This window comes from Corythoichthys intestinalis, chromosome 15, assembly GCF_030265065.1.
Source record: "Corythoichthys intestinalis isolate RoL2023-P3 chromosome 15, ASM3026506v1, whole genome shotgun sequence".
NCBI lineage: Eukaryota > Metazoa > Chordata > Actinopteri > Syngnathiformes > Syngnathidae > Corythoichthys > Corythoichthys intestinalis.
This window is the reverse complement of record NC_080409.1, coordinates 40,086,030-40,100,526: the sequence shown is the minus strand read 5'-3', so window position 1 is coordinate 40,100,526 and position 14,497 is coordinate 40,086,030. Positions and strand designations below refer to the sequence as shown.

Sequence of the window (14,497 nt, the reverse complement as noted above, 5' to 3'; positions counted from 1 at the left end):
TGCTTGTGTGCCACGTTCACTTATATCCTGTCTAAGTCCTGGGGGCTAAGGTACCCCTGTTCTTAAAACCTAGTGACACCCCTGCGCAGCAACAATAATCACGAGTCCATTATACCAATTAAATGTTTATTTAAAAAAATAAAAAATTAAATTAAATTTTTTTAAAAACACGGAAAAGCAGAGCGAGTGGTGGAAAATATGTTTATCCACTTGAGGGCAGTCATGCACTTGGGACATGTGATATTTCCATTTCTATTTTTTCAGTTAGAGTTCGATGATTCTGGCATATTTTTAGTCTAACACGGTCATGTAATAGCTTATAGAAGAAGAAAATGACAGTTCATCTAGATGACCCTATGCTGAGAAAAAAATGCTATCGTTTTAAAAATAAATTAGACATTATCAGGAATTAATCAGCACTTGAGTACCCACCTCTGGTTGTTACTTTGTTGCTGCGCTTTCTCTCGGAGCTTCTGCTGACCTTGCTCATCTTCCCAAGTATAAAAGTCCACGTTGTCAATCAAAACATTCTGCAAAAATGAAAAATAAAGTCAATATACATTATTTTTGTTTTAAAACACAAATTTCTTAATTCTCTTTTATTTTTCTCACCTTGACGCCAATCACATCACCATCTTTGAGATGAAAAGGTGCTCCAAGTAGCGAGTCTGTCTTTTTCTTTTTCTTCTTCTTGGACAGCTGCCTGCTCTTTAAAGAAATTAAAATCTAAATTGAGTATGTCATATTTGCTCACGTCCAATCTTTGAAGTTTATGATCGTTTTTTACACGTGTACAACTTTGCGGTCTCACCCAGCTGCTGATTTCATCCCAGCTGTGTTTGTGCGGCTGGTGCTTGGCCAGCCGAACAGAGTCGATAGACAAACCAAAGTGCTCCGCCACCGAGGCGGATAATCCAGCAGGCGACGAATCCCGTGACGCATTCCAGATTAGCTCCTGGGCCGGGTAGTAAAACCGTTTCCTCGGTACTCCCATTTTAACATTCAACAATATCTCTTTGGAGCTTCAACAAAGCAAGAAATTCTATTATCAAGTGATCTGCAGCTTTAGGGCTGATTTATGCTTCTGCGTTCTGTTGGCGGTGGAGCGACGACGTCGACCCTCCGTCACCATTGAGCAATCAAAGTTCTGTGTCCAGATAACTCGTTGCTCTGGAGTTCAACCCCAACCCACTAGAGGCGTGTGGTTTTGTACGATTTTGGGGGAATCTTCTCGAATGTCTTTAGTTTTCCTCCAGTCATTGTCAGCAATGGCAACGGAGATGGAACGTGTATTTGGAGCAGCAGCTAGTCAATGTTGAACAACAAATGTTGTTAACGCAAATGGTGAGGCTTAGGCGACCAGAAGACGTTTGTGCAGGTGTTTGAAAATGTCGTTGTTGTTGTGCTGAACTGAAAACAATGTTCTAAGCCAGGGTTCGCCAACCCAAAATATTGAAAGACATATTGGACCAAAAACACAAAAATGTCTGGAACTGCAAAAAATTAAAAGCCTTAAAAAGCCTTATAATGAAGGCAACAAATGCTGTATGTATCAATATGAGCTATATTAGCCTCCTATCAAAATTACCAAGTTGGCTAATATACATAATGAGCTTTCATGATTGAATGTTTTCTCAGAAGTGCATCATATAGAGAATCACGCACCATCTGACTACTCTTGTTGTACGATGCTGCCTCAAGTTTAACTTCATTACATTATTAATGAATTAGAAGAATGGTTGCCATTATGGTCCTCCTACAGAAACATATTAAAACAAAATATACAGTAATATGAAAAAGTATCTGAACCCTTTGGAATTTCTCACATTTCTGCATAAAATCACCATCAAGTGTGATCTTATCTTTGTCAAAATCATACAGATGAAAAAACTGTCAGCTTTAACTAAAACCACACAAACATTTATAGGTTTTCATGTTTTAATGAGGATAGCATGCAATCAATGACAGAAGTGGGAGAAATAAGTAAGTGAACCCTCTGCCTAAGGAGACTTAAAGTGCAATAGAAACCAATTTTTACCAAACAATTTAAGTCAGGTGGGTGCCCAATTACTGATGAATGGTTTAAAGCTGCCCTGTCCACTATAAAACACACACCTGGTAAGAAATGTCCTGATGCGAAGTATTGTCTGATTGTCATCATGTTTGTCATGATTGTCACAAAATATTAAATGTAATGGTTAACTTACTTATTTTTCCCCCTTTTGTCATTGTTTGTATACTATCCTCATTAAAATCGATAACCTATAGATGTTTGGGCGGTTTTAGTTAAAGCATTGTTTTTTCCATCTGTGTGATTTTGACAAAGATCACATTTGATGGTGATTTTATGCAATATAAATATGAGGAATTCGAAAAGGTTCAGATAATTTTTTATACCACTGTACAAAACATATGTACCACTATTGTGTAGTTCTAGAAGCTCTAGTCTAGTCTCTAAGGTCTAGTCTCTTCATCACTAGTCACCCGGTGTCCCCTTTCCCTCCTCCCCTCTGGGGAGGGGCTATTTTTCAGCTGCAGCCTCCTGACTGTCCGGACCCCTGGCTGGATAGACGTCCTCGCTGCTACCCCCGTCTCATCTGACTAGAGGGACCTCTTCTTGCTCCTTTACTCCACTGTATTTTTACGGCCTATAACTTCGCTTGCTAATTCCCATTAGCAGTTCTGGGGTTCCTGTCTATCCGTCCTGGGAGTGGATCTCTCCTGACTGTGGTACTCCCCAAGGTTTCTCATTTTTCTCCCAATTGACTCTGGAGTTTTTGGAGTTTTTCCTTGCCGGCATGGAGGGTCTTAAGGATAGGGGATACCCAGGACTTGAATTGTATCCATCTTTGTTGCTTCATTTCTAATTGTGTATCATACTGCCTCTGTAAAGCCCTTTGAGACTTCTGTTGTGATTGAGGGCTATACAAATAAAATTGAATTGAATAGAAGCTTTAGTTAAAGCAGACACTGGTTTTTCATCTGTGTGATTTTGACAAAGATCAGATCACATTTGATGGTGATTTTTTCAGAAATGTGAGAAATTCCAAATGGTTCAGATTAGGGCTGTCAAACGATTACAATTTTTAATCGAGTTAATTACAGCTTAAAAATTAATTAATCGTAATTAATCGCAATTAATCGCAATTCAAACCATCTATAAAATATGCCATATTTTTCTGTAAATTATTGTTGGAATGGAAAGATAAGGCACAAGATGGGTATATACATTCAACATACGGTACATAAGGACTATTTGTTTATTATAACAATAAATCAACAAGATGGCATTAACATTATTAACATTCTGTTAAAGCGATCCATGGCTAGAAAGACTCGTAGTTCTTAAAAAAAAAATGTTAGTACAAGTTATAGAAATTTTATATTAAAACCCCTCTTAATGTTTTCGTTTTAATAAAATTTGTAAAATTTTCAATCAAAAAATAAACTAGTAGCCCGCCATTGTTGATGTCAATAATTACTTACACAATGCTCATGGGAGCTGAAGCCTATAAAATCAGACTCTCTTGGGGATAAAATCAGTCGCACCCAAGCGCCAGCAGAGGGCGGCAAAACTCCATAGACACAACAAGTGAGCTGTCATTTAAATCTGTCTGAGCGGGCCATCTGTAGCCTGGTACACCAGACTCAACGCTGTTCCAGCTATTGAGTCTGGCCACCATTCCCACGGAAACAATTTCCAGGGCGGAGCAAGCCACAGCAAACAGACAGCGGAGTGGACCAATCAGCGACGGGCAGACGTGACGTTAGAAAAATGGCGACGGCAGGACGAGGGACTTGGGCGCGGAAGTAAACATACGAAGAGAGCGGAGTTTATTCGACATGGCTAGCGCGAGACAGACTGTTGTCAATGACTCGTTTCGATGTGTTTTTGGTCATTTAAAACTGATTTTATCGTGGATTGGAACATATTCTCGGCTCTGCCGTTCACCATCTGTGTTGCTGAAGAGACGACTTTCGACGCGCAAGAGTGACGTTGCTCGTGAAGAACACGTCACGCAAATAAACGAATCTGATTTGTCGATTGATTTTGTATCTGCTCGAAAAGGCCGTTAATGGGATGGTTCCCAGACTATTTCTCTCAGTGTTTGAAAAATACAGGGAGAATAGTCTGGCAGAGCCAGGCTAGGCCATCTGTGTTTATTGCGTCAAATATTTTAACGTGATTAATTTAAAAAATTAATTAACGCCCATTAACGCGATAATTTTGACAGCCCTAGTTCAGATACTTTTTCATACTACTGTATATTTCCCGCCTCCATCTTTTTCCATTTTCAAATTTTTTAAAAAAAGTTTCAGGGAAACACTAGGGTAGCGCCAAAGAGCCGCGGGTTGCTGACCCTCGTTCTAAGCGGACCAATACAAGTCCTTTGACGTTCACATCACAACGCGTAGCCAGGATTTTTTGAAAGGGCACGTCAGGCTATGGCGTAGGGTCCAAATTGGGTCTGCGTTATCGCCATAGGTCCGCCATCACCACAACGCAGAAGCATAAATCAGCCTTTAGCATTAAAGTAAACGGAAACCTAATCTTACCCGAGATCTTCCTCTTTAAGCAGCTGTTGCACACAAATGTCCGTGCCGCTAGTTAGTTTTAGCTTCCTGAGGAGGTACAAGACAAAGCATTAGGCAATGTTACCCATACAGAATTGTGTACGGGACAGTTCATAAAATTGAGTCCAGAAAATTAACATCTCTTCTGATGGCTTTACACAGAAATTGCACACTCTCTAAATATGCAGATTTGGTGTGCACAACTGAGAGCTGCTGGAAATCATTTTCAGCCTGTCCTGTACGGTGACAATTAAAATCATTTAAACCATTTGAATTGTTGACTGTTTGAAAAACATCCTGATCCAAATTGTGATAGCCAAACCCAACTCCCTATTTGGCTAAAAGCTAAACTAGCAGCTAGCAGCTTGCTCACTTGAGAACATGCATCAAAACTCTAGCTTAGTCCTTAGAATTTAGTTTTTTTTTTTTAATGGTAAGAGTTTCATTGCTAGAAACCTATTGTAATAGAGCCTATAAAAAGACCTTAGAGTTTTGACATTGAATTTAAAAAAAAAAAAAAAAAAAAAACAGTTATGTGACACTAAAAAGTAAAGACAACGAAAATTTTGAGTTTTATTGGAGCAATTGTGAGCATTTCAATACCAATATTGTGCAACACCGCCATCTGGTGGTCGAGTTACAGCAAGCGTGACAACTAACCCTGTTCACTACATGCAACTTTGGGACAAATATAACGCCAAAGAATTGTTGCTGAAGATGCATTACCAAGGTATTAAGCAAAAGCTATGAATACTTGATATGAGTGTGCTTGCCTGAGTGGGACTTGGTTTCCTCTGAGGATGCGAACCAGCCTGCGTCCTTCCATCTCCCACACACGCAGGAAGGTGGCAGGAACACACACGCCCTGGAGAGCTGGAAGTGTCAACACCTGGCAAACAAAAAAAGACAAATGGTATAAAAATCTGATTTGGGGGGGGCGGATTATAAACCACGACGTCCACAGTAACCTGAGTTTTGAGGTCACTCAGGCTGACCTCCACTGATATCTCTACTTCACCAACATGTATTAGCTCTGACTGATGAGAATTGAGTTGATCGACAACGTGAACCGCCGTATGTTCTTCGACGTGGCCATTGTCAACGTGGGTCACATTGGGCTCTTGATATAGCCATACCGACATCTTGACAAAGCCCTGATTAGAAAAAGAAAAAAGTAGGTAGAGAGGAAAATATAAATACTGTATGTCATGATGAACTCACCCTGGGAGGAAGTCGACCCTCTGAGACGACTAATGTTTCTCCGTTGTTTATCCTCAGCTCCGACAGTGATGAGTCCTGAAAAAGCCAGAAGTATCAGAAACAGGACTTTTTTTTAAATTTGACATTTTTTCTTTTTCCTTTAATTCACCGGGTGCCAATGACGACGAAAGACGGCTAATCCATTTGAACTGAGAGAGCCTGGCAGTGACTTATTGTCTAGTCATTCATCGCCGTCATTGGCAATGCAAAAAGATCATTAGGGGCTAGCTCTTGTAAACCCACCTCGTCAATCAGTGCCTCTCCCACCTCCTCGCACCAGTCGAGCCTTCTCAAGTGCCAACAAGTGTCTGCAAACATTACACCTTTAAATCAGAAAATCAAACTTTCGCAACGCATGGCAACACAAACACCACTAAGTCCGCAATTAATTACCCAGCACTGATTCTAAAAACTCAAAAATCGGGTTCCAAGAATTGATAGATACTAGCCCATGCGACATAGCTACCTGGTTTCAAGACTATCGGTTCATGAACGATGGCGTAAAAGGACTTCAAAGTTATTGTCCATAAGGACAACAAAAACCTGAGTGTGACTTGACATTCAGCTGAAAAAAAAACATTTATCAGGCGAATAGAATTTACCATGAATTCCAACAGCATCCAACATTGCCTGTAGACACTGTAAGAAGAAAAAAATACAGTCAAAAAGTTGTACATTTGAATAGATTGATGGACAGTTCCATTTACTTCAACGGTGGAAGATTATTTCAGATTGGAGTGTTTAGCTTTACCAGCATGTTGACGCAACAATTTAAAGGGATAGACATCACCTTGTATTAATAACCTTCATGTCAAAGACTCAAAGCATTTAAGTAATAAGCATTTGACAGCGCTTTCGAACGCAGCAATTTTGCGACGTCAGTTATAACAATGACATCCTGATGACGGACAGGCATTTTGGGATAAAGGTGTTATCTGTATCTTTAAACTAGAAGTCGACCGATATATCGGGCCAATATATGGACTTTTTTCCGCCATCGGCCGATTAACAACGACAATAAGCTGATAAAAATGGATTTTGATCAGGCATCTTTGTGGGCAACTGTGGCCGCCGCTGACTGACAGGTAGGACCCAGAAGGACTCTGTAGCAGCTTGAAGGCAGACTGCTACAGGAACCTTCACAGGCATGAAAATGAGTCAGGGGTAAAAAAGGTGAGAAGGGTGTGGAGGAAATATTGAACTTTTATTAAACTTTTTTTTACTAATTTAGCAATGAAATTTTTGATGACGCTTATTAATTCACAAAAAACATTTTGGAACACTTAAATTCTTTAAAGTACAAATAAACACGTAAATAACAATAAATCACAAATAAACAATGAGGTAAAATGCTCATAGCATTAACTAGTGCAAAACAATGGAATATAAACAGATTCAGAACACTGACTTTGCCTTTCCAACATGATTAAAAAAAAATCATAACAGAAAAAATGTAGCATTAATATTATAGTATACTACAATATATATTTATAAAAGTAGTATAATAATTATTGCCTATCAGATTTTTCAAAAAGGGTGTCATTTTAAAGCTACTCTTAGCGTAGAATCTGAATTCTGAAGTTGGTGGGATTAACTCCAGAAATCGTTATTTATATGACGAACATGACGTGCTTTTATTTTCAAATGTTCACCGGACGTACATTCACTAAACCGCTAACAGGAAGCTTTACACTCCACAAAAAAAAAAAGCTCTTTTTGTCAGTGTATGTGGTGTCAGTCATCTTTTTTTTTTTTCGTTTGCAAATGCTGTTAAGCAGCGATTTTTCATGTTTGAAGTGTCACCAAGACTGCCAATGTTTTATAGCAGGCTAAAGTAGGTTGTCTTTTTTCCCCATTAGCCTCAATGTAGCAATGCTAACGTTTACAGAGTTTAATATGGATGCATTTCCTTATTTCTAATGCCTGAACTTCAACTCTACAACGTGTTGATGACCAATAAACATCTGTGAAAAACACTGGAATCTCATATGCCATCAACACGCACGTGTACACGTACGCACAAATGTATGTACGCACGCACGCGACAGTAAAACGCAGCTGTGAAAATTACTGACAAATGACACGAAATACATTAGACTTGACAGTGGATGTTAGCAAGAACAAAAGATTTTGAATTGAAAATTTCGTAACTCACCTTCCCGAGCACAAGATAGATTTCTGCTGAATTTTCGTGGACGAGGACCTGTTTCACCCAACCAGCAACGAAGTATTTATAAGCCTCCAAGCTTGTGAAGTTTTTCAAACTTTCATGAGAATAGGCTGATTTTGTGTGGACAAGATAGTTGTAAATATCAGGGTAGCAGATGTCAGGCAGAGACGGCGAAGACAGCGGGTCGAAAAACATCGATTTAGGCATCAAATATGGATCTGGCGAATGGATAAACTGAAGCTTTTCCACATAACGCCTTTTATGCAACGCATCCAATGAGTTTACAGCGTCAGATAACAGCAGGGCATCCACGAATTGCTCTATAAATTGCACGACTAATTGAAACCATTGAGAATAGGGCTAAAAAATGACGGACAATATGGCGGCCGGCTACAGCGACACGTCATTTTGTGACGTAGGTGAGTAGGGTCTATTGGCAATCGGCTCACTTTTTATTATTAGATATCGCTATCTGAAAATCCCATATCGGTTGACCTCTACTTTAAACTCCTAAATCCATCCCCACCATTATTTTCCCCCTATTCTAACCTCTTTAACGGTGCAGTTCTTCTCAACGTTAATGTCCATCTCTATTCCAGTAGGTGGCGCTGCACCCACAGAGAAGTGCAAGAAAAGCTGCAACACATAAAGAGAAACTCAATTCATCAAGGACTTGCTCAAATGTATTTTTAGAAGTTTGGAGGGTTCTGCACCTGCACGACTTGGGTTCAAATAAAAAAGAAAAAAAAAAAACCTGCGAAGCCTTGGGGGCACGGCCTTCACACAGCATCACGGTGGTCATGAGCCGCACGCCAGCGTCACGCACGCACAGCTCTTCACAAACTGTTCACACAAGCACAGAAGAGGCGTCACAACTCCGCCCATTTTCAAAAGGTAGAAAATTACAAGGTAGGCGTAGCTTTTAAGAATTTAATGGGGGCCTACAATGACAGAGCACAAGGGGTGTTTTCTAAATGAGGGGGGAGTTTCCAACTCGTGTGCAACCATAAAACAACACATCAAACAAAATACCTGGAGGAAGGAGTTTCCCCGTTTTAGCCATCTGTCTTAGGCAGTATTGTGCACCTGGTGGAAAGAAGAATGGAAATTTATCATTACAGACAAATGAGTACGTAGTCAATGCAACACAAAACGTGTAGTAATGTTGAACATCTTGCCTGGGAGTTGCAGCTCCTTTATGGCCCTGTCTTTAACCTCACAAAGCATCTGTAGAGAGACACATTTGAAATGTGACATTTCCTGTGTTAAAAATTAAAAGAAAGCAAACCAAGCTTGCAAAACAGCTGACCGTATCTCCTGAAGCAGGAACCTTGACTCTCCGGCTTTCTTCCACATCGCCATTTGGCTGCAACTCCACTTGAAGCCAGCGACAATCAAACGGCGTTGCCACAGTGATCAAGTCTCCATTAATAGTGAAAGTGCTGAACAAAAGAGGAGATACAAAAATTTTGAGACAAAATATCCTGGAAAAATGACTCTTGCAAAAAAAAAAAAAAAAATTGGTTAAGGTCTTTTTTTTTTTTTTTTTGACACTGACCCAGCAACGGTGACAAACAAACAAAACAGCCCAAACTGCGATAGAAAATTATCCTAGAGCCTTAAAGTGATCCTCTACCTTTAATACACGTAGGCTCTAATAAACCGACGAGTACACCTACAAGTTCTCTTGTGCTAAAATATGTTGTTAGAAACACATAAAATGCTGAAATAATGGCAACATTTTATCATATTTAGTACATATTTTGACCGATAGTTGGCGCCATGTTTTGCGGGCTCGCAGTGATGACGTAAATGGGATGTTTCCAAATCTGTAGCGTGTACAACAATTGCGTATTGCTGCCTAGACTCGCTTAGTAAAATGCCACGATGTGCTGGTTTTGGATGCAATGTCCAGTCAAATGGTATCAAGTGGAGTGACGTGAGTGGTCAAGGTGGAATTATTATTTTTGGAGAATAAATGTGCATAAGTGGAAGCTTCTCCCCCTTTTTGGTCCCTGTATGCACGTACAGTGCCTTGCAAAAGTATTCGGCCCCCTTGAATCTTGCAACCTTTCGCCACATTTCAGGCTTCAAACATAAAGATATGAAATTTAATTTTTTTGTCAAGAATCAACAACAAGTGGGACACAATCGTGAAGTGGAACAACATTTATTGGATAATTTAAACTTTTTTTAACAAATAAAAAACTGAAAAGTGGGGCGTGCAATATTATTCGGCCCCTTTACTTTCAGTGCAGCAGACTCAATCCAGAAGTTCAGTGAGGATCTCTGAATGATCCAATGTTGTCCTAAATGACCGATGATGATAAATAGAATCCACCTGTGTGTAATCAAGTCTCCGTATAAATGCACCTGCTCTGTGATAGTCTCAGGGTTCTGTTTAAAGTGCAGAGAGCATTATGAAAACCAAGGAACACACCAGGCAGGTCCGAGATACTGTTGTGGAGAAGTTTAAAGCCAGATTTGGATACAAAAAGATTTCCCAAGCTTTAAACATCTCAAGGAGCACTGTGCAAGCCATCATATTGGAATGGAAGGAGCATCAGACCACTACGAATCTACCAAGACCCGGCCGTCCTTCCAAACTTTCTTCTCAAACAAGGAGAAAACTGATCAGAGATGCAGCCAAGAGGCCCATGATCACTCTGGATGAACTGCAGAGATCTACAGCTGAGGTGGGAGAGTCTTTCCATAGGACAACAATCAGTCGTACACTGCACAAATCTGGCCTTTATGGAAGAGTGGCAAGAAGAAAGCCATTTCTCAAAGATATCCATAAAAAGTCTCGTTTAAAGATTGCCACAAGCCACCTGGGAGACACACCAAACATGTGGAAGAAGGTGCTCTGGTCAGATGAAACCAAAATTGAACTTTTTGGCCACAATGCAAAACGATATGTTTGGCGTAAAAGCAACACAGCTCATCACCCTGAACACACCATCCCCACTGTCAAACATGGTGGTGGCAGCATCATGGTTTGGGCCTGCTTTTCTTCAGCAGGGACAGAGAAGATGGTTAAAATTGACGGGAAGATGGATGCAGCCATATACAGGAACATTCTGGTAGAAAACCTGTTGGTATCTGCACAAGACCTGAGACTGGGACGGAGATTTATCTTCCAACAGGACAATGATCCAAAACAAAGCCAAATCTACAATGGAATGGTTCAAAAATAAACGTATCCAGGTGTTAGAATGGCCAAGTCAAAGTCCAGACCTGAATCCAATCGAAAATCTGTGGAAAGAGCTGAAGACTGCTGTTCACAAACACTCTCCATCCAACCTCACTGAGCTCGAGCTGTTTTGCAAGGAAGAATGGGCAAGAATGTCAGTCTCTCGATGTGCAAAACTGATAGAAACATACCCCAAGCGACTTGCAGCTGCAATTGGAGCAAAAGGTGGCGCTACAAAGTATTAACGCAAGGGGGCCGAATAATATTGCACGCCCCACTTTTCAGTTTTTTGTTAAAAAAGTTTAAATTATCCAATAAATTTTGTTCCACTTCACGATTGTATCCCACTTGTTGATTCTTGACAAAAAATTAAAATTTTATATCTTTATGTTTGAAGCCTGAAATGTGGCGAAAGGTTGCAAGATTCAAGGGGGCCGAATACTTTTGCAAGGCACTGTATCCTACCCACCACACGTTACAACTGGCGCCCGAACATTTTTCTTGGATCCTCAGTCAAGTAAGGGATCCATCTAATTTCTGGATCAGACAGTCCCACCACGGCTGCAATATTGGTTTCGGATCTGTCTAGTTTCTGGATTCGTCAGTCCCACAGCTGCTTTTGGGATCAGTCTATCTTGTAGATTCGACGGCCTGATCGCGGCTGCAACATTGCCATGAGATCTGGTCTAATTCCTGGATCTTCGAGTGAGTGAAAAAACGCGGATTTGGATTACTATTGCTCTCTTTTTTATTGACTATTTTTCTTGGGAGTTTTCCCCAAATCATACCAAATAATTAAAGCACTATGGCGCGCTACAGTGACGACAGTGACTCTGACATGGATTTTACTTTTATGTTGGAGTTAGTCTGGGAACGCGTGTGTGCGTACCGCTGAGCTCCCGAGTGACGAGTGGTCAAGGTGAAAATATTATTTTTTGTGTGAATAAATGTGCATAAGCGGAAGATTCTCCCCTTTTTGGTACTTTTATGCACGTATCCTACCTACCACGCGTTACAATGTACAAGACATGGATTACACTCAATTCCAGGATTTGTTCCCATCAAACTGTTGGCTTGTACTGTATGTAAAGCATACGACAGCTCTGGACACTAACAATCTACATAATTATACTGGGATAGTTGAAAACGCAATATCTTACCTTGAAGATCTGCCAACAAAAAACGGAGTTCTCAACGGCATACGCTCTCTGCTCCATTATCATTGAGACGCACTTGCAGCGAGTACATCACCAGTTTTGCCCAATTTTTCTCTTATAAGGTACTGTATTTCCTGTTTTAATTTTTCCTTTGCTGCTCGTCTTGTGAACGACCGACAGTGCTGTCCTGCTCTTCACTTTTCCGATCTGGTTCAAATTGGAAGGGCAGAACCGACGACATGTTGGGGTAGCTAAGAGTGACACGCTGGAAGTTCGGTCCGGTGACGTCACGCACTGCGACGTAACAACAATGGCGACCTATCACTTAAAATAATTTTACAAATGTTATTAAAACGAAAAATAAGAGGGGTTTTAATATCAAATTATTATAACTCGTACTAATATTTATCTTTTAAGAATTACTTGTCTTAAAGATCGAGGATCACTTTAAAAAAGACTGACAAAGCATTGTCATTTTTTTCTCGGGAACCTTTTGTTGACTTTTGTTGACACAACTGTATTTATCAATTAAACCTGCGCAGATCAGGCAAGTGGATAAACTAAGCACCTGCGTCCGAGATATAAATACCTGGATGAGCACTAACTATCTAATTAAATTGAATTGACTTGAGAAATGGTGACTTTGGATCCTCGCCTGGGTCCCTCCGTGCTTTATGATCGCTGTCGACCTGAATAAATGGTCAACTTGTGCTTCGAAGCCTTTTTCCAGCTTTCAAAATGGAGTCAGTACAAGGAGTTAAGACTAAGGTATTCGCGTGGAGTTTGGCCTTTTGGCTGGGTCGTCGATATTTCGCCAGCCCGGGTCGTTGGACCTGCGCCAGCGCAGGTCCGGCAGTTCGGCTGGTGTGATTCCAGCAATCTGGCTAAGTGGTCAGATTTCTTTAAAGCGATCGTATTTTAAGGTACCACTGTATTCTCTTTTTTCATAACAAAAGGGAAAAACGGAATTTTTTTAAAATGAAAAAATCTATTTTAAATTAAAATTAAAAAAGGGAATTTTTCTTAAAAAGTAGTCCGTTTTCTGTAGCCTGAAACAGGCTTCACAAAATGATCTGACGGGCCTGATCCGGCTCCCCAGCCTCGAGATTATAGAAAAAGGACACATGGTGACTGGTGTTCATTTGGGATAAATTGCATGTACTTCCGAGGGTCCGGAAGAAATTAAATAAATAAAAAAACACATGACTAACTTGTTATCAAGAGACTGTGGTTCCAGCACCAGCAGGGTGTCTCCATCTTGAAGCGACAGCTCCTTGAGAGTGCGGAACATGTCATCAGGTGGAAAGACTCGCCAACCGCTGGCGCCTCCACCCTCGCCTGCCCCACACTCTCCTCCTTTGGCACCTGCCTGCTCCTGGCACAGTAAACTGTCGGCAGGCTCTCCCAGGGCATCACGTACTTGTGAGAGGGTGGCGCCCCCCGCGAACGCTCGTGCCTCCTTTTGAAGCCCTACGGCATTAGAGTTGTCGCCGCTTTCTTTTGTGGCCGTCTCATCCGACTGGTCGCACACATTGACACAAGGTCGAACGACAGTGAGCAGCACCGGCTCCCATTCGGCTCCGGTCAGGACACCTTCACCACATACCTGTAAGTTGAATTCAGATTTAGCTCGTTATCTCTGCCAAGGACAATGGGTAATGTTTTAAATAGCAGATCTTCGTTTCCAAAATTAAAATTTAATAGTTTATTTAAATATAAACTAAGATGTAAAAACTAGGGATGTCCCGATCGCATATTTCTGCACCAGAGTCCAAGTCACCTGATTTTGAAAATCTTTGAATTTTTTTTTTTTTTTTTAACAAACGTTTCAAACATGTTACAGTACTTCTTCTTCCGCATTTTTGGGCAGTGTTGCTGAGTATACATGTGCCGATTACCTGTTTCAAGGTATACCGGCGTATGAAAACGTCACGGTTTCAAAACCGCAAAAATGTCCTGTCATACCATCTCAACGGTATTAGCTATTTTTTAGGTCCCAAAAATGCAGGGAGAAATCCCTCGCCTGCAGCTGTAAGGCTCAACCCTCCCCCACCAATTGTTGCTCAGTGTCAGTGAGCCAGCTGTGCTACACGGTGGCTGGAGGAAGTGAAACTCCTGAACTTTTTCCCCCAGCGAAGTAAA

At 40.8% G+C, this 14,497-nt stretch overlaps 1 protein-coding gene across 4 annotated transcripts in view; it reads right to left on the bottom strand.

The window, feature by feature from the left end:
• The window catches only part of usp40 (ubiquitin specific peptidase 40), a 44,524-nt gene that overhangs the window by 4,374 nt on the left and 25,653 nt on the right, over positions 1-14,497 (bottom strand). For 3 of the 4 annotated variants that reach the window (XM_057859721.1, XM_057859723.1, XM_057859722.1), the window contains 15 exons: positions 13,567-13,961; positions 9,315-9,447; positions 9,184-9,232; positions 9,038-9,091; positions 8,760-8,848; positions 8,555-8,641; positions 6,438-6,474; positions 6,079-6,143; positions 5,797-5,871; positions 5,544-5,729; positions 5,349-5,464; positions 4,558-4,623; positions 812-1,022; positions 613-708; positions 433-530 (listed from right to left, as the gene is read on the bottom strand). In XM_057859721.1, coding sequence (XP_057715704.1) covers positions 433-530; positions 613-708; positions 812-1,022; positions 4,558-4,623; positions 5,349-5,464; positions 5,544-5,729; positions 5,797-5,871; positions 6,079-6,143; positions 6,438-6,474; positions 8,555-8,641; positions 8,760-8,848; positions 9,038-9,091; positions 9,184-9,232; positions 9,315-9,447; positions 13,567-13,961 — 1,757 coding nt within the window. The remainder of the gene's footprint in view (positions 1-432; positions 531-612; positions 709-811; positions 1,023-4,557; positions 4,624-5,348; positions 5,465-5,543; positions 5,730-5,796; positions 5,872-6,078; positions 6,144-6,437; positions 6,475-8,554; positions 8,642-8,759; positions 8,849-9,037; positions 9,092-9,183; positions 9,233-9,314; positions 9,448-13,566; positions 13,962-14,497) is intronic. The other variant, XR_009067166.1, reaches the window with a different exon arrangement.